General features: G+C 28.7%; 1 protein-coding gene across 1 annotated transcript; it reads right to left on the reverse strand.

Annotated features, from left to right (window-relative positions):
* Nucleotides 1-2,055: 2,055 nt before the first annotated feature.
* On the reverse strand, nucleotides 2,056-21,295 carry LOC130451396 (lysine-specific demethylase 7B-like). The gene is made up of 13 exons (XM_056790384.1): nucleotides 21,089-21,295; nucleotides 20,949-21,034; nucleotides 20,226-20,646; nucleotides 19,354-19,642; nucleotides 16,038-16,183; nucleotides 15,433-15,634; nucleotides 11,049-11,258; nucleotides 9,588-9,844; nucleotides 9,296-9,495; nucleotides 8,841-8,919; nucleotides 7,637-7,797; nucleotides 6,947-7,167; nucleotides 2,056-2,287 (listed from the first exon to the last, which is right to left on the reverse strand). The coding sequence occupies exons 1-13, from the start codon at nucleotides 21,241-21,243 to the stop codon at nucleotides 2,078-2,080; spliced, it is 2,637 nt and encodes an 878-aa protein (XP_056646362.1). The 5' UTR covers nucleotides 21,244-21,295; the 3' UTR covers nucleotides 2,056-2,077.

Below are 21,295 nucleotides of genomic sequence, written 5' to 3' on the forward strand. Positions count from 1 at the left end.
GAAAAGTTCCTTTGTCGTCAATGCTCAAGAAACGTAAGAATGCGACAAACATTATGGCGGTGTTCTGCTTGCGAAAATAAGCCACCATTATGCGTTTGAATTTGTTTTGCACTCGTACATATGTTTTTTCACAAATTTCTTTCTCTATGAGTCGACGTTTTATTTTTGCATAAATGTTTTTTCAAGTTTTCCAAAAAAAATGTACCTTGTTTATTAACAAAATAATTTTATAAGTTTATAAAAATGTCCGTAGTTTTGCTTCATTTAGTCAACAGTAGCATTCATGGCGTCCCTTTACACACAAATTTTCAATATTTAGGTACATGAATTTAATAGCAGACAGTCGATTTTTTGCCGTAAAAACAATCAAAATTTCTGTTCAAGATGCTGACTTATTTTCACCCAAAAAACTATTTTTCAAAAAAAAATAGGTGATGTATTGAATAGATTCAAAATCATCTGTATAATGATTGCCCATGATTGTGTTAAACAAATTATTTTCTTAGACTTTTTTACACTATTTTAATAATTTGATAGATCACTGTTGATTTAATTCAATTCGACGATTTATCAAATGTATTTTACTATAATTGTTACATTTCTGCAACAATAAGATAATAATACAAATTAATTGAAAAATGTGATCAACCAAATTATAACTTTTTTTGAATAGTATAAGAAAATCATTTCTAGAATATCTTCTTCAGATATTTGAAAATTGGAAAAATATAACGTAATAGCTCTAAAAAACCACCCTATATTTATATGAGATGAGGTGAGTGGTGAAATGAAATAAATTATCCTAATATTTCTCTTAAAATGTGATTTCCACAATTAAAACCGTTTAGCAGATATTTGGAAAAACAAAATATTCAATTCACAATTTTACTCTCCCTCATTATTACGTTATGAAAAAAGTACCTTTATTTTTTTGGATGTACTATTAGCTCTAGAAATTAATGTGCATACAATTACCTTGCATCAAGAAACTTCATAAATCAAACCAGTTTATGATAACATAAATAACACCAAGAATATTCAGATATACAATAAAAATTTACACAAAGTTTAGTAGTAATATAGTTTTTTCGAGTTTTAAGTTTTTGTACTAGATTTTAACCTATCAATACATACATAAAATGTATCTATCTTTTGTTGTATGACTTAGCATATGTTCATAAATTCGTATAACTGTTTGTAAATTGTATTTACGATCGAATTTGTACATGTCTGAGCCATTGTGTGGTAGTTGGTGAAATTATATAAATAAATACGATACACATACACCGGTATGTTGAATTGTCGGTTCAAATTTGACACGTCACTCGCATAACGTCACACTGGAATCGAAATTTTTTTTGGCCATAAATATCTCATTAGAGATACTGGGTATTTATGTGTTGTGATATTATAATATAAGATCATAATGTCGGGTTCTACCGTAGCTACATGCAAAAACACTGAGAAACGGGTATTAAATACTTCGAATTTCCAAAAAAAAAAAAGACTTGGCGAAGCAGTTAGCCTGTCATCAAGAGAATAAAATTAACTTAAAATATTATTAATTAATAATATTAATAATTAAATCTATTTTGTGTTGTTGTCGATTCTCTTGTAGAATTATAAATAAAACCGGTTTCATTTTATTCCATTCATTTCGAAGAGGATAGCTCCATATAATGCAAAGTATCTACTATTAAAACATTGTTTATTTATCCAAATACAATTCGCTTAATGAAGAAATAAATAAAATATACCCATAATATATTCAATATTATAATAATAATAAATTGAATTATTCCATAATTTTGTTAATCATATTTTAAATAGTCGCTTATTTCACAGAATAGGCAAGAAATTATATTCCTTGAGAACAGCAGGCTGTATCAAGAATTTAACTAGTAAATTCAATAACCATATTTATGTCTAAGACATGTCTTTGTATCAGTGTCCTTACATTGTGCGGGAGAGATCACGCTTGTCTGCGTATTAGCATACCGGAGTATGTGTATCGTTTAAATAAATGAAAACAGGAGTACCTTATAAACAATCAACCAATAATAAACTATAAATTAAATTAGTGAATCATTTTGTGAATCTTCAATATTTTACCTAATCGCTGTTTAACAGTCTTCATTCCCTTTCGAGGTTTAGGTATTATACCACTACTAGATGGGATGACGGGATTCGACATTGATGTACTAGGTATTGCGGTGGCACTAGAGGATGGACTGCGTATATCTAATTTTGGTTTAATTTTCCTACGGCGGTACTGCCTTTTAGGAGACTATAAATAGAATATATATTATCTTAATAAACTAGACTAAGTATTAGTAAATTAGTTTAAATATTTTTTATATATTTATTTCATGATTATGACTGGTAGCGTGCTTTGCAATACCTGCTTTTTCGGTCCGTCTATATTTCAAATGAGCTATTTGCTCTTTAAACAGGTTATATAAGTCTGCCCAACATACTTTTTGTCACAATCCTAACAGCTAATTTTATATATAGCACTCTTTCATTTCTGATATTTGATCCTTGGGATTACACAACAATAGTTTTAATGTAAGGCTGGATTTATAAACCAATTTTAAATCTTTTTGTCACTTTATTAAAAATTCTTTCCAACCTTTTGTATAATCAGAATTGGAAAGCAAATTTTACCTTTTTCATATTTTCATTTGATTTTATATTTTGATTAAGTATATTATACAAATGTAATTCTGTATTGTAGAGCAAAACCAAAAATTTTACCTGCATCAAAAGAAATATAAAGCAACAAAATTAATGTCGAAAATGAAACCTGAAAACAAACCAGTAAGTGGTCAATTATTTAACAGATGTAATCACAAGTAAATGCCAATGATCAACAGAAAGTACAGAATAAAATAATTTATTTGTAATTGAAAATAGCAGTTTCAAAAGTAAAGTTTGGAAAGCTATCTTTATCAAATGTATTAATTTTTCATCATTACTGCCATTTTACAAATCTTGGCATTTTAAAACAAGTACAACTGTACTCTTACACACATCATCATTAATTTAGAATAGAGTTGTTTAATAATTACACCAATAGCTCAGCTTATGCTGGAGAGCCAAAAATAAGATCTTAGCTATAACCGAGTTAACCGTTTTTTTGTACACTATCTAACAACTTTAAAGCTTTACTTCGAATATTTCTTGGATTGAAAAGAATTGATTTATATCTAGAGCATTATGTATGAGCATTAAGAATATCCAATCTCTGAACTGTAGATTCTAGATCTCAAAATATGATGTTCAAAATTTAAATTTTGATTTTCACAATAATTTTTTATATTTTCACAATTTCTCTTTGAAAATTGGCAATTTCACGTTTTTTGGCATGAGGAATCATAATTTGCACTATAATTTAACATTGCTAATAGAGGGCGTTAGTTACACTTGTTTGTGTTACTTAAATCAAAGTAAACTTTTTTTGGGCTAAACTTACAACTAAAATAATAAAAAAATATTAAAAAGCGTTAAATTGTACAAAAAAAAGTTACTCTTCTTTGATTCGTGACTCAATCGGTTATCGAGTTACTTTATTCTAAGAAGTTCAATAAATTTTAATTTTTTCATAAAAAAATTTTATTATTCCTTAAATATGTAACAAAAACAAAAATAAAAAACTTCAAAGCAAATAGTGCGGGATCTCGCTGCAAAATTATGACATGAAGAATGTACACAATCAAAATCTGATTTGGAGGTATTTTTACAAGTAGGAGAATGTATTTTTCATAAGGTACCAATTAAAAATTACCCGCGAGTACTATTAATTAAAATCTAATTAATTGAATTTTATTAATACATTTCGTTTACATCTTATGGAAATTCAACCTATAGCACTTTAAAACAGTGTATTTGAAAGATTTGAAAAGTCACAGTTGCTGCTGACTGCTTAGCCGCAACCTCTACGCAGCCAGGTGTAAACAGGTATGATTTTGTAAAAACTTCTCGTTCATTATGTATATTAATTTCATTTACACCAAATTAAAGCTAATTTTTTTCTGTATTTAATTTTATAAAGGTGCTTGTAAAAATAAAACCGCAAATTAAAGTTTCCTTAATTTAAAGATGCCAGGTATTGGAAATAAATTGAAAAAGAGTGAGTGCACGACGTTACTGGTTAGACAAGAACGCTAAATGCCAGCTGTACGCGTTTTTGAGCTATTGCGCATGCCTCGATAAATAGGGTTCTCAACTAGCGGTCTAAATAGTCAAAACGACTCTAATTAAATGCTCTGAAAAAAATAATTAGATAAAATATTAACAACATAAAAAAAAATTATATTAAATAATTGAATGATCATAATAAAGTTGGATACATAATCTGAAAAAAATTGGAGTTTATGAAGTTTTGTTTAGTAATTTCCAAAACCATATTAAGTAACAAAACTTTTATTTTAAAGTAAAAAATCTAATGCATTAAAAAAAATCACAAGAGCATACTTATCAAAAATAAAATCTTGATCATTCATCTGAAAGAAAATTTTAATATATAAGTTTTGTTTAAGCTCTAAGATTTTATTTATATTTTTACTACAGTCACAAATGACAAATTGTTGACACTAAATATCAGATGATTGTAGAGTTTTAATGTTTAATGAGTGCACTCACTCTTTGTCACTTTATTTCCAATACCTGGCATCTTTAAATTAAGGAAACTTCAATTTGCGGTTTTCTTTTTATAAGCACCTTTATAAAATTAAATACAGAAAAAAATTAGCTTTAATTTGGTGTAAATGAAATTAATATACATAATGAACGAGAAGTTTTTACAAAATCATACCTGTTTACACCTGGCTGTGTAGAGGTTGCAGCTAAGCAGTCAGCAGCAACTGTGACTTTTCAAATCTTTCAAATACACTGTTTTAAAGTGCTATAGGTTGAATTTCCATAAGATGTAAACGAAATGTATTAATAAAATTCAATTAATTAGATTTTAATTAATAGTACTCGCGGGTAATTTTTAATTGGCACCTTATGAAAAATACATTCTCCTACTTGTAAAAATACCCCCAAATCAGATTTTGATTGTGTACATTCTTTATGTCATAATTTTGCAGCGGGATCTTAGACTAAAATGCTCAAAATGCCCACCATTTACTTCAATACACTTTATGATCCACTTTCGTAAAGATCTCTTAATATCAAATAATCCTTGTCTATTTTTTTAATTACATCCGCGGCTTCTTCTATTTTCCGTCGCAGTTGTGGAAGAGAAGTAATTTTTTCTTTGTAAACTAATGTCTTCATTTGCGACCAAATTGAAAAATCCAAAGGATTTAAATCAGGGCCTCTTGGTGGCCAAGCCTACTCACTTCCACAACCAATCCATCGATGCGGAAACTGTTCGTTTAAGTATTGACGCATTTGTAAAGAATAATGTGGTGGTGCTCCGTCGTGCAAAAACCACATATTTTGCCTTAAAGCGAGAGGTATATCCTCTAGTAATTCGTGTAAATGTTCTTGAAGAAAATCTAAATAAAGAGGTCCATTTAAATTGGTTGGCAGTTCAAAAGGACCCACAATCTTGAGGTAATAAATTCTGAACAGGAGTGTAATGATATGGTTGCAATTTTTCCCTCTTCAGTATTCTAAAAATAGATGATTGGCTTATACCTCTTTGCAGACTTAATCGGCGAGTACTGATATCTGGATTCTAAGTAACACAAATTAAAATTTCATCTTCTTCATCGGCAGTGATTTTTTTATAGGACCGTACTCAGTTTTAGAGCGTAAATTGTTAATAAATGGTATACTGATGTATTACTTATTCTTATTATTATCCAATTTTTGATTCTACACAAATTGTCTAAAAGTGACACAAGCTTACTTAAAAAAAAACGAAAAATTAAACTCTACACAAACTGCCCAATAGCGACACAAGCCTACTTGAAAAGAAAACGAAAAATTAAACCACGGCTTAATTCATGAATGTGATTTTGATATTAAGAGATCTTTACGAAAGCGGATCATAAAGTGTATTGAAATAAATGGTGGGCATTTTGAGCATTTGCTTTGAAGTTTTTTATTTTTGTTTACAAATTTGTTATTGTTACATATTTAAGGAATAATAAATTTTTTTTTATGAAAAAATTAAAATTTATTGAACTTTTTAGAAGCAAATAACTCGATAACCGATTGAGTCACGAATCAAAGAAGAGTAACTTTTTTTTGTCCAATTTAAGCCTTTTTAATATTTTTATATTATTTTAGTTGTAAGTTTAGCCCAAAAAAGTTTACTTTGATTTAAGTAACACAAACAAGTGTAACTAGCGCCCTCTATTAGTAATGTTAAATTAGAGTGCAAATTATGATTCCTCATGCCAAAAAACATGAAATTACCAATTTTCAAAGAGAAATTGTGAAAACATAAAAAATTATTGCGAAAATCAAAATTTAAATTTTCAACACCCCGTATCTCGGAAACTAGCAACATTTGCATAAGGCATGTTGAGCAGAATCAAAATATTTTGAGGTCTAGAATCTACAGTTCAAAGATTGGACATTCTTAATGAATCACCCTGTATACACGAGATAAAAGTTCGTTTGTATACAAAGTGCAAAGTGTTTTTGATTTCTGTCAATTTTTAGACATATTATATATAATATTGGATGCTTTTTGTTCAGTTTATTCAAACGAAGTTATTTTTATTAAACTTCACGGGTGTTACATTACGTGGTGGCACTTTTTCTAGTTTATTTTTAAAGAATTATTATGTGTATCCAACAATTACTCACTTTTATATGTATATAAATATGGACATTATAATTCAAAACTAAATTATTGATCATTCATGAAGTTCCAATTCATTTTCCTCATCATCATGACAGATTAGAGGGTTTTAAGATAAAAAATAATTGAAAATTTGAAATATGATTAAAACCACATATATATGCATATATACTATTTTACCTTATTTTTATCAGGTATCTCATGTAACCTTCTGGCTGCTGCAGCTTCAAGAACTTTTTCTACTGATTGTTTCTTAGTACCCTCTCTTGCAGGTCGATTCATTTTCGGTAACAATGGACCAACTCTTGCCTTTGGACTCCACGCCTCGTCAATTTTCGATTTACCTCGGGTCTTAAAAATTTGTACTTCCTCATCATCGGAATTGTCTAAAGATGGATATACTGTCAAACATTAAATATATAACTATAAACGTCCTAGTATCTGTTTACATTATAATTATTTTACTTCAACTATTTAACAGTGTATTGTTGAGTAGAGTGTCAGTTGGCAATATTTTAAACATCGCTAGTATTTTTGGTTTCAGATAATCATGAAATGGAAAACAGTTCTCTTCTATGAACTTTCCTTTTTGGAAAAAAGCATATATTGTAACTAATGAAAACGTCTGATCAAGTACAATTAAAAACTGCTCCACCTGGTACTAATCGCTAAGATTTGCCTTGTTGTTATGATTTAAAATTTATTCTGTTCCAGATACAAATTATTTGTAGTTTTTTTAATAAATTGTACGCAATCTATCTTTAGACTTGCTCATTCGTATGTTAACGTTATAGCCAAATGCCTAGTCCAACATTAGCAAATATTCTTATAACAAAGACCATCAAGTTAAGGAACTAAAATTTGACTTACCATAATCATCGTCTTGATGAACATTATTAACATTTTCTTCAATAGGACTTTGTACATATCTTTTTCTTTGGGTTTTGTTTGGTGACCAATTTTGACTAATAGAGAGCATACCAGCTATTGCTTCTTGTGTAGAAGGCGACGTTCCACCCTCAGGAGTTATACTAAATTATAATATACTGATAAGGTATTATTATAGGAGTTTATTTAAACAAAATATGTAATTATTTTTATGAATAAGTATGAAAATCTGAGGATTTAAAGGAAAATATGATAATAAAATAAGAAGTAGTGGTGATATTACTGATATTTAAATAACGAGGTTCAAAGCAATTATTGAAAAATGCATAGTGAGAAAATTAAAATGTGGTATTTGTTATGACAAAAATGACAAAAAAAAAATAAAGTAGTGTACATGTATATAATAGGGAAAGTAAATTTTATATAATTCCGAATATTTCAATATTTTAATATATATATATATATATATATATATATATATATATATATATATATATATATATATATATATATATAACATGCAAAAAAAATAAAGACTTGACTTTGGAGCAAAAGTATCAAAAACGAAGTAAATGACAAATAATCATAAGAAATAAAAATTATGTAACACCAAATACTGGATTATAATACATAGACAACAATAGCTGCTCAAACAGAATGTACATAAAGCTGAAAATTGAAAGATAAGATATGCATATAGATGAAGATTGAAATATATATAAATGGTGTCAAAGTACCACACTATGTACAATCAAGGGTTTGGCGCAAATATATAGTGATGGAAAAATGTTATCTACAGATAACAAATAGGAACATTATCGTGGGTCTTGTTTATTTTGTCTGCTTATGAAGAAGTGAGAAACAAGTAGCCAGACTACCACCAGTCACAAACTAAATTTAGAAAACGTTAGCTAATAGGAATTATTCACGTTTGTTGAAGTACATACAAAATATATTTTTCTTAGAAACCACCAAAAAGTACCAAGAATGATTAATTTGAAAAATCAATTAGATTACTTGCAATGATCCATTTAATTGATTCATCTTAAATGTATTGCAATTTTTACAACAAATAAAATGTTTCACATATAGATTTTCAGTAATTTTTAATAAAGTAGGAAACTAAGTCTAAATAAAGTATCAGTTTCTCATTTAAAAGGTGAATCTTAAAAAAAATGTAACTTACGGTACCGACAAGGCAGATGCTTGTATTAGAGATTCGATTCCATTTGATCCTTCTCCTGGAGGCGTTTTTACTTTCTTAGCTACAAAATAAAATGAAAAAATATGTAGTTATTACAAGCATTCAAAAATTCTATAAAAATCCTGTCACTAAACAAACAAATCATATCCAATTTCAAATAACAGATGAATAACATTTGATATTTCTAGCTATAGAAAATGTTGAAAAATTCAGGAAAAAAAATTTAAGTAGTATAGAGAGCTTTTGTCAGTGTTGTGTAGTGGTAGTGTAAACAGTGTGCTCAGTAAAGTAACTAACTACTTTTTATAATGAAAACTAACAATACTTCAGCTGCAAATAATTGGAACAGCTAAATTTAGCTTCTGTTGTCTACATTATGAAAATTACAAAACTCCTATGGAGGCTAATCAGATATGAGGAAAAATCACAGTACTCACCAGGTACACGTGCCTTTCCACTTGATTTCTTACGCTTTTTTTGAGGGGATTCGTCTATCATAAAATTAAAGCAGTCTTCATCTCTATCACTATCATCTCGAAAGTCATAAATATCTTGGGAATTGCTTCCCAATTCATCTCTGAACACATAGTCTGTTGGTGGTGCATTTGGAATTTGTGGTGGTAAAATATCTTTCGATCTAAAATTTACAATTAGAATAATTACAAAAAAGCAAATTATTTTGGTATTCCGCAAACTTTGTATTTTTACTGAAAATCTCTTTATAGTTACCCTAATTTAATTTTCATCACTGTTCCACCTCTATGAATAGCTACAGTTTCTTGAGGTCTATCAAATGGCATATTTAACCATTGTGGGGTACCTAGGCTTCTAGTTTCATCAATTACCGAAGGCTGCGATTCCGCAGCTGTCACTGAGCGTTCGTATGGATACATAGCAGGTTTCGGGAGCGTAAGTTTTAAAGGCGATTGATGAGAGTATTTTACAGGACTAGCTGGAGGTGGAGGTAGTTCATGGAGTGGCATAAACTGCAAAGTATAGTACAAATATTTAAACTATGAACATGTGTATCATGAATTACTTTCTCAACTACAAAAATATTTTCAGAAACATCTCTGCATGATATATGATTAATGTATTAATGAAAAAGCTTATTTAAATAACCTCAGTGTAATCTATGCATATCTTTTAAATTTTGAAAAAATAAATTCTAAAAAATTTAACATTATTGGTAACGACGTAACTTGACCTATAAAAATTTAATGTAATTCGTAACTACCTAATGCGTGGTGATTGAAGGGTCGTCACTCACATATTTAATAATGCTTACACTATATACTACGATTACTGACTTCTGACAACACATTGGTCAATGAGTAGATATATAGCAATGTTACTGTCGACCATTACATGTGTCTTTATATTATTAATACCTATCTATTCACTGATTCTCATATATTTATACAAATATGATTGTTATTATTTATAAGATGTACGTTATATAGATACAAGTATTAAATTATTATGTTATTATATTCTAATGGAGCGTGTGTTTTTATTGAGTCGAAATGCACGTTTATTGATTTATTGTGGCCTAAAGTTAACCTTATTGTTTTTAACGACTTTTTCGTGTATTAACCATCATAATGATTCGACGATTAAACAAACTACACAATTACGTTCGTTGTCATTTTAAAAGTCGACGATCACGTTAATAAATTGGTAGGCAGAGACTTAGTTCCGATTTATATATGCATATGTCTTGTCTTTTCTAAAAATAGCCCTTATATATTATATTTTTATTCTAAATTTTCTGTATATAATTGATCATTATAATGAATAAATGAAAATATGGTATCTATCGAATTTGATTTCATTTTCAACCAATAAACGTTTTTATTTTCAATAATGGTGGATAAAAAGCGGAATTAGATGAAAAATTTCAACCTAAAGTATTATCATATACCAAAATTAGTAATATCTATGTTCTAAGCGAAATAAATTAAATATTCAAATGTTTAATTTATTTGTATCTTTAGCAAGGATAATTAACTGCAAACAATCTCAGTTCTTAAAAAATGTATGTAGAAAAGTTTTTTTTGTCATTTGAAATAAAAGTATATACTATTCACTTCACCTGATTCCTTTGGTTTGTTTAAAATTATTAACACCAATTTTTTTCTCATATATTATTAAGATGAATTCTATATTATAATTTTGCTCAATACTTACATCTTGGGACGTGGATTTTGGTAACAATGAATAGTCAACAAAGTCTTTATTCACTGGTTTTTTCCTTTTCCTTTTGGACTCTCTTTCAGGTTTTGGAGGATTCAATTGAATTATATATCTTTCGGCATGTCGAATTTCTTTACCTATATCTTTCAAAAGTTTTGGAATATTCACCGTAATTGGAAGTTGTTCTCTTACAGACATATTGTACTAAAAATATGATAAGCTTAATTATTATTGAAATGTTTTAGAAGTGCTTAGCAATGTCCATTACAAATTATATTAGGTTATATGAATTGTAAATAAGTCTTTGCTAGCCATATTATGAGCGGTTCCTTGTTAGGAACGTGGCAAGGAAACACCAAAGTGGACTAACTTTAATATATATTTAATATTGATTGGTAAATTTAATGTTATCCATAAATTTACCAATCAATATTAAACATAATTCACTACAACTTATCCTTATCTAACGTATAAAAATTCAACGTCATTCATAATTTAACTAATTAAAAATTAATGAAAATCCCTATAGTAACCACAATCAATATTTCAATTAATCAATATTTCTATCAACGTCAATTTGAATATTGAGTTCTATGATTCTAAAAATGTATAAAAGCATTGATAATATCAAAAATCACCGGAAATCTTAATTAATTATTGTAAGTAAAATTTTATTGTTATTATACATTTATACATATTTCTTATATTGTATTTGACCATAATTTCAGTCCCTCAGTCCCAGACGAGGATTACATAAGTATTCGAAAGCTCGGAAAATATATTAAATTTAGTCCACTTTGGTGTATATATATATATATATATATATATATATATATATATATATATATATATATATTCAAAGAAAGATAAATTTTGTTTGTATCCCAGTCCAGATTTTTGATAGTTTAAAGCTGAAGCTTTAGTGTATTTATGTAAAAGTCAATTATATTTGCAAAGTAGGGCGGCCCGAGATTATAAAACATTTTCAATTCGCTACACTATGGAAAAGTTTCCTTAGATGTATAGTGCATAATAAATAAAAATTATTGGATAACACCTTCCAGACAAAATATAATTAGTTTTGAGATCATTTTCTAATCAATCCAGAACAATTTATGTGGATTTGGTCACTTTGTAATCTGCTTTTGTACTGCATTTTCAATCAACTCTCTTGATTTGTGTGTTAATGTAATGTATATACCCTTTGATTGTGGATTGCATACTTTAAGTGGAGTTTCAATGACTGTTTTCACGCAACGCTCCGAGGCTTAATATGACATAGGAACTTTCTTATATTTCAATCACACAGTTTTATGGAACTTTCACTTTTCTTATTTCTTATTTGACAGAGAAAAATTGGAGATGATATTTTTGTAGTCATCCAATCCATCATTTCAGGTAATCTAAGGCATTTAATTTGAGTGAAGGAATTTGAAATCTCCTGACGCTTGTATTAGAAAAAATAAGGTTTTCAGAATGATGGCAAAAAGAATATCATTTGATTACCGGGAATACAACTACTGTTAGTTGATCACTCAGGTATTTAGATATTGTTATTGCATTTAAAACGATAATTGTTTCATCATTTTTTCTTGATTAGATTTAAACTCGATGCTTTTCAGAATTCTGGTTTTTGTCAAATCTTTTTTTGTTTTGTGGTTCCTTTCAAATCCATACTACTGATCTTCGATCTCCTTCTTAACAATTGATTCAGCATCAATCCCAATATGGAATTTCTACGCATCCAATACTATTCATAGTTGGGTCCAATTCAATTCTATATTCGGAAACCAGAGATAAATGCTTCTTCAGAAGTAAGCTGTACTCGTGAACATTTTATTTGGCATCATCTTGAATATAAGACTATAAGCATCCAATACTTTTCATAGATGGCTCCAATTAACCGGACAGCTCTATATTCAAGAACCATGGGGATAGACGATTCAAGTCCTCTCTTCACAATAACATACAATTATGTACTATATGTCGGGAAATTAATTTGGAGTAATTCTCTTAGAAGACCAAATATTAAATATAAATGTATCCATTTCATCACAGAAAATATAACATAACCGCTCGGTGAAGGAACATAAACAAAGATTGAATTAAAACTATATGAAGATGATGCCTAACTCTCATAACTGAAACATAGAAAGAAATTGAAAAATTTACAATTTTTACAAATACTCAGTTGCCTTGCACGATCGGAATATATGCTTTAAATGTAGTGGTAGGCTATAATACTTCTAATATTTGAGCATAATAACATGGAAAAAATGTCATACCAAGAAAAGTAAGAAGAAAAAAAAAGTGTGATTTTTTTTCTAATCTGTATAGTCATTAGAAAATCTGGTTTTGAATTGTTTTGATCCACCCTATCGTGCGATGCACTTTTATATATATTTATATATAACAAAAGTATAAAAGTAGAAATAACTTCATTTACATGCATGTAATTAACATTAACGTAGGAAATGAACAAACACTTTTGATTAAATAACTCATTCATTTCTAGTTTGCTTATTTTGGCTGTGGGTTAGAAAGATTCTCTCCTAACCAATTCTTAACGAAGGGGGAGTTTTCGGTTGAATTGTCTGTTGCAGTTGGCAGCGCTCCCGTCTGGCTATCTGATTGCAACTGAACAATAGTACAATGCTCCTGTACAGTGTTGTCTGTTCAGTTTTTTTACCAAGTGCTTTTTGAGTAGTGAAATTGAGATTACCAAACTTCAGAGTACTGTTCCCGTTCCATTGTCGGTTAAGGTACATAAATTCATATGTCTTCTCCACTTGTGCTCTAAAATATTTGTTTCCATACACTGCACAAACAAGTTGTTGCAAAGGAAAGACATATCTAGACACTGCATTCAAAAGTCTAAGCGCTTTAAGCAAGATAGCCCAAAACAGGCGTAAAGAGTAAAGACTTTGGATTCGGAAAAATCAGAAGATGACGGGTGCTTCATTACAGTGAAAGATTTTCAATGGGAATGTTTTTGTGTGTATGATAGACTGATTGCTGAAATGACGACTAGGTCTAAAGCATATGAGGAAGTTGCCAATAACTTTCAGTTTCTGGTAGGTTTTTCAATGAAAAAGTTATATTTAACTACATTGGCAAATTGTGTAAGACTTTGGCCCAAAGTTTAATCAAGATAGGGACTTTTGAAAGAAATTGGCATATTTAAATTTCAGATGATGGATCTCATTGAGGACATTGAATTAGCTTCACATTTAAATATTCTAAAAGCTATACATGATTATCAAGTACAAGAGGAGTAGCCAAATATCGAGATAAGTTTGAAGATATTTCTCACCATGCCAATGAACGTCGCAAGCTGTGAATATAGTTCATCAAGAACCAACTCTGTTCACGAACAGACCAAACACGCTCACAACTTTGACGATTCTGTCAAAAAAGTATAAATCTGCTTCAAAACTAAACATTAGTTCACCAATCAAAGCTAGGAAAATAAGTTTTTAGTTACATTTTGTGCCAATACATTACTAATAACAAACTGCTATTGAAATTTTAATTTTTTCTACTATTGTCCATTATTCACTAGATTATATACAATTCAATTATTTATGAAGCTTTTATTTATTTTTGTTCTTAATATACCTACAGATCGTGCGCTCAAGGGTTAGCTTCGACGCTGCACTACAGTGTCAACTGCCAACACGTTAAAAATGATTAAACACTGTCGTACTAGTTCAAACTATACATATTATTATAAGTACATCTCGCTAGAGATTATGCCGCAGAGGGCTTTCAGTTATATCTCTATATTTTCGTAAATTATTTTACTTTTTTAAGACTTAAATAGTCGTTCGTCTTGGCGGAACATTGAATCTGCAATCGCAGCTATGCTACCTAAAAATTTCTATGAGATATTTAAATGAAACTTGCGAAAAAACGCAAAACATAGCATTTTGCATCTAAAATTACAAAAATGTTCCGAACCCCCTCTTTCAGGGCGTCATATAATCTAGCTACGTCCCTTTAATGTACTCACACCTTCATCCAAATATATGAGCATTCTTATATGAAACTGAAATTATGAAGAATACAACAAAAATCTTTCCAATTTAATGCTCTATTGACTAATGAAAACTATTTGTCATGTGTATTAAAAGTTTATCACTTCTTACAGTTCCCTCGAGATAATTGCATTTTAATAAATTCAATAACATTAACTATTATCAATATGTTTACAATAATTATTGTCAAGGTTTGAGATACAATTCCTAAAAAACATTACTCAGTAATTTTTTTATCTTTCAATACTGAAATAATTATATTCATTAAAATATTTTATGAGACAGATAAAACATTTCAACCTGACATTCATGTAACAATAAAAATATACTGCAATACTTACATCTTTTTCTGTATTCCAATGCTTAAGACTTTGTAATAATGCTTTCATTCCTGCCAAAAAGTATTCAGGACACCTACTTTCATGCATATTTATTTCAACAAGTTGTTCCAATAAATAAACAGCTGCAAACCAGTTTATCATTTCAAAATTTGGATATAGAAATTTGTGTTCTGTCTTGATTTTCTTTTCTATTTCATAAACACTGCAAACATAAAAAATGTCTACGTAGTCAATAGTTGTAACTTGTATACTAATGTGTTTGATGTTCAATAAAATAGGTACAGCTTAAATGTCATGTTGGAATTATAAAAAAAAAATTATAAATAATTTGAAAAAACTTATATATTTATACTTGGAGAAAATTATTATAGTCGAAAATGTTCTTGATGAGACTTATGATTATTTATTAACCAGACTCAGACTCAGTATAAGAATCCAACAAGGAGCTAATGATATTTCATATACGGATTCTAAAAAAAATCTCATTTCACCATTTAGAATTCAGATTGATTGGAAATATTAGAATTTAGAAAGGAAATACTTTGAAAGCAAATAAAGTAAAATATAGATCAAATTGAATCAGACGAATATACTTTAATATTTACCTTAACTGCATTCCTATATTAAGAGAATGTAGGAAATTTCCTCCAAAAACTATAGAATCAACTGGAGTGTAGACTGCGTGGATCCATCCTGTTGGAATAAGCATTGTTTGACCTTGTTTTATTACACACTTAATACACTGATCAACCTAAAAAAACAGCTGATAACGATCTTTCAATAAGGGTAAAACTTCTTACTTTTTAGACATTTTTATATGTTTTTCATGATTTTAGTTCTCTTTTGGAAGAGCATTAGTTTAAAAAAATAAGTTAAAATTGACAGTCTTTATCAAAATATATTTTGATAAAAACCGAAATAGTTGGAAAATTCAATGTTTCCCTTGTTTGTAAACTAATTTTCTATTAAAAGACCTTAAATCTAGATGACTTATCAAGAATTTTTTTTCAAATTATATTTTGTATTGTGAAATATTCATGACTTAATTCCAAGTTTTTATATGGATTAAAAATATGTATTAGAAACTTTTTTAGAGTAAGAAGTGCTCAAATGTCTTTCACCTTGTTGCTGAAAATATCCTAGTTGATAATAAACAGTATTTCAAACATTTTGTAGCCAATATAAAATTTTATCTTACTAGTTAATAAGCCACATTAATAAGCATATATCTTATCAACCCCTTACTTGGGTATTTTTCTTAATAAATGAACTAAATATGATTGATTGGACAGGTATATAAACAAGATGTATCTAAATTTTGATGATGATTAGAAATGGGGTCAAAAATTGGATAGAGTTTGTAATTGCTCGGTTGTTTCCTTGTCATCTAATTAATCGAAGTACAATTAACAAAATTTAAACTCTATATCTAATTTGGAGCGTGCAGCGGATGCTCCGCAAAAACAGGCGACAAAGATACAATTCTATTACTCTGGATAGACATTAATGGCGTCAGTCGCACAAATTTTTAAAAGATGGCAAAATTCATCCAGATGCATAATCTGTACAAGATTAGCAAATATAGTGAGAGAAAGAGAGAGAAATGCTTATTGTTAAAAAATTAATAACAATTTGTAGACAAAAGCTCGTGAAAACAAACACAGAAATAATAAAGACACAAATAAAATAAAATCAAAATATAAATTATACACAAGAATACTGCAATGAATAACGAAATTACAGAATTTCACCATGATTTAAGGTTGATAAGGTTACTAGATACGTGAGATCAAGATACCTCCAAGAGAAATTAGTATCGTCTGCAAAAAGCCATATTTTACTACTAATGTCTAGATAGGCAATGTCATTGATAATCAGAAGAAACAAAATATGGCCTAGTACTGAGCCTTAAGGTACTCCACATTCTATTGGTTTGTAAGAAGACATTGTTATATCAACCCTTACAAGTGGACTTTTGTTGGTAAATCACAAAAAATTGTTGCAGTGGAGTGATGGTTGTTTAGGCTGGAGTAAACATTTAGAAGGGAGAATATAGCATCATTTTTGGAATTGTTACTTCAAAACCCAAACTGATGGGTAGTTACTATTTTATATTTAAACAGAAATGATAAAACCATCTTTTTGATCAACCTTTCTATGTGCATTCGGGCAGACTCGGAAACATTTTTATGTAAGTCCATGAGTACCATATAAGGATTTATTTTTGAGATCATAATTTTACTGAAAAAGCTCTGCAAAACTACGAGCATAAAGAAGAAACTGTGTAAACTCACATTATCATTAGAATATGACAAAATAAATATGGATTCTATTGAATGTTGGCGAATTGTTTTGGATTGCATGCTGTTTTTTTCATGAAACTTTTATGTCATAGGAACCAATTCGTTCTAATTTTTTTTTTTCAAATTTAATTAGATTTACCAATTTTTTATTTTTACCTGTAATATATATTATTATAAACTGGGTTTTTGTTGCAAAGGAGATAAGTGTTAAAATATTGATTGTGTTAAAGTAAACAATCAAAAATGGAACAAGATTTTGAAATTCCCGACGAAATTGCAAAAGGTCAACAAAATCCAGAGACTCATACAGTAAAGAACCCAATTTTTGAAGTGAATGTCAGAAAATGCTATAGAAAACATGTGAGCTATATATTCGATGATACAGAAATGGTAAAAAAGAATAATACTATTTGCAATTTTCACAAATTATGTGAGTATTTAAAGCCAAGATCAATAGGAAAACAGCCAAAAAAATCCAGTGTGTTATTTAGAGAGAATGTTCAAAATTTATTCATGCAGTTTAAATGAAACGTTTTTAATAAGAAGGTCGCATTATTGTTTGATGTATTTGGTGGATGTGGATGGTAAGAACTTATAAATATATTAGTCACACATGTTGTGATGATGCCGAACCGAAACATTCATGATAAAGATGAAATGAAGATTTTAAAACTTATGAGATTCTATTTTTTTGTGGTCAAGGCCGTTGTATTGTGAAACTTATTAAAAAAAAACAAATTTGGGAAATTTTTGGTATTGTTGAAAAATATTTGGGTTTTAACAAAGTACACTGGTCATTGTTTAAGTTGAATGTTGGTAACCAATTTAGCAGAAGCTGGAGCACATAATTATGATTACATTTAAGTGCCATGGAAAATGGAAGAGTATTATAGATGCCGGAAGATATTTAGATTATAGCATATTTTCAAAAAATGAGGTTTGAAGGATATTAGCAATCATATCATATAGATCTTACATTTCCTTACAGAAACTAGAGATCAAGACAATGAATCATGTGTCCACCTAACCTACCAATTTTATGTAAATACAACCAAATAATGTATAACCGTAAATTTATATTTTGTTAATAAATGATATGATAATTTCCAATAGGTGTATTAGATAAATGAGAACTGATTAAAGGACCAACAAGATCACCTAAAACATCCCCATTAGATGTCCTAATAGAGATATATTAAAAGCAAGATTCATGCTTTCAAATCTAATATCACTGAGCTTTAATATTTACCCAAAAACAAAATCAGACTAGTAATTCTAGAAATATTAGGAATACAATTTATTATTAAGGTATTGTTATCAACAATAACACTTTGAATATTTGTTGTATAAAAGATGTTTATCGTTGTAATTTTAATTTTTTTCCAATAGATTTACTGTAAAAAGGGAAAACAAAAATGTACTTGCCCGTATTTATAATTAAAAGTTTTAAAATATAAAGATAATATGCCTACCCACCTACTAAATGAAAGTAGATTGAGAAAATAAATAAACTTTGTTTTATATCCTATAGAAAATAAAAATTGATGTTTATTGGTTTACAGAATTTGTTCCAATTAGTTTCCACTCTGATTACAATATATAAGAATTTTGTATTTACCTGATCTCCAAAGAATGTCTCACTTTGGCTAGTAGATGTCATCCACTGTGAATAAAGTGTTAAATTTGCTGGAGTGGGTTTAACAAAATAAAATATTTTTTCACCTTTCAACACATGATACCACACACTGGTTCCACCAAAGTCTATATGAAAATCAGTATAGGAATCTTTTACACTCATTAAACAGTATTTTTGAACCTGTGGCTTTCCAGGGTAATTTATTGGCCACACATAGTTTGCCCAATCTAAAGCCCGAGCTATACTTGGTGCATCAACTAGCTCCGAGAGGCTACAAATATGAATATATGAATTACATACATACATATATATATATATATATATATATATATATATATATATATATATATATATATATATATATATAAATTGAAAGAAGTCTTCGGCCAGCTAGATTAAGAGCGTTTTCATAGTGAGATTGTGAAATTAAACACCAAAGTGTACTATTTCTAATATATATTTCAAGCTATCAAATACTTATGTAATTATCATCGGGGAGTAAAAATATGGTCAAAGTACAATGTGAAAATATGTATATAAGTATAACAATATTAAAATTACTTGAGTTAATTGAATTAATTGAGATCTGTGGTGTCTGAATTTGTTTTTAAATTATTAATTTAATGAAATTCAAAATTATATGTAAGATAAATATGGAGTTTGTTAATTCTTAATGCTCTTCAAATTTTTTTTCAATACATTAAATTTTGGAATAGGTTCTGATAAGGCATTTGAAATAACAGTAAATTTTTATTGATAAGATTATGAATAACATTAAATTTTGTTTTTAATTACATAATCCCACAACTTAAACGTTCATAAACTATTTATCAATGCTATATATTAATACCTACCCAGTGCCCGAAAACTCCAAACTAACCACATTGAACACTCTGGTACGGTTCAAATTATTAAAATACTCAACAAATTCCCTCAGCTTCATTTTAATATTTGTTTGGCGACAAACATCAATAACGTCAATCTCCATATCACCACCTATAAATGATTCTACATCATAAACACTAAAGTTTTCTGGAGGTACGGTTAAATCTAGTCCATCTTTTGTATCTATGGATATAGGTTTATTAAAGCCATGTGTCTTCAAAAACGTTTCTGTTAGCTGCTGTCCCCTCATATGCATAACTACATCTGTTTCTGGTGTAAAATGTCTAGCACATAGTTCTTTTATGAACACAGGAGTACCAGTTTGGACAGGTTTTGTTGAAGCATTATCATCCCAGTAATCATGTCTATGCCAGTTACAAATAGGTTTATCTAAAAAAACATTATAAATGTTTAAATAAATAATAAATCCAAACATTAATGTCAAATTTAGTGTACCTTTTTGAGTGAAGCTAATAATAATCATATTTCAACATTAAAAGGAATGACTATAATTTACACATACTATACAAAGGCATTGTTCATCATATTTATATATACTTTAAATAAATATTTATCAACATTATAATAAACTGAAATAACTTCCTTAGTAGAAAAAAAGAGATTTTCCAACTGATGTATTGAATTGAATTGGAGTTATACAATATGATATTCTTTAAAAATGAATTTCTTACTTATAGATGGCCCAAAGGCTGGGGCACACCTTGGACAGTGATATTTGTCTATTTCTATTGCTGTATACTCCGAGAAATTACAACAACTGAAACATTAATAATTATTAACTGTATAAGAGATAATATATAGTGAAACTTACATGCTATGGAACCAATCTTTACAAGCATCACATTGTATCATGAAAATGTTCGGGTTATAAGGCTGACCACAAAGACAATAAGAATTTTCCATGGTGTAATTACTTGTAGAATAAAGATTTGGCTCTTCAGAAAATGTATGTTGTGCTTTAAACATCTTTGACGTTGTTTTGTTTGTCACTCGCTGCCATACCAACTTTCATTTGAAT

The sequence above is a fragment of the Diorhabda sublineata genome, chromosome X (assembly GCF_026230105.1).
Source record: "Diorhabda sublineata isolate icDioSubl1.1 chromosome X, icDioSubl1.1, whole genome shotgun sequence".
Taxonomy (NCBI): Eukaryota; Metazoa; Arthropoda; class Insecta; order Coleoptera; family Chrysomelidae; genus Diorhabda; species Diorhabda sublineata.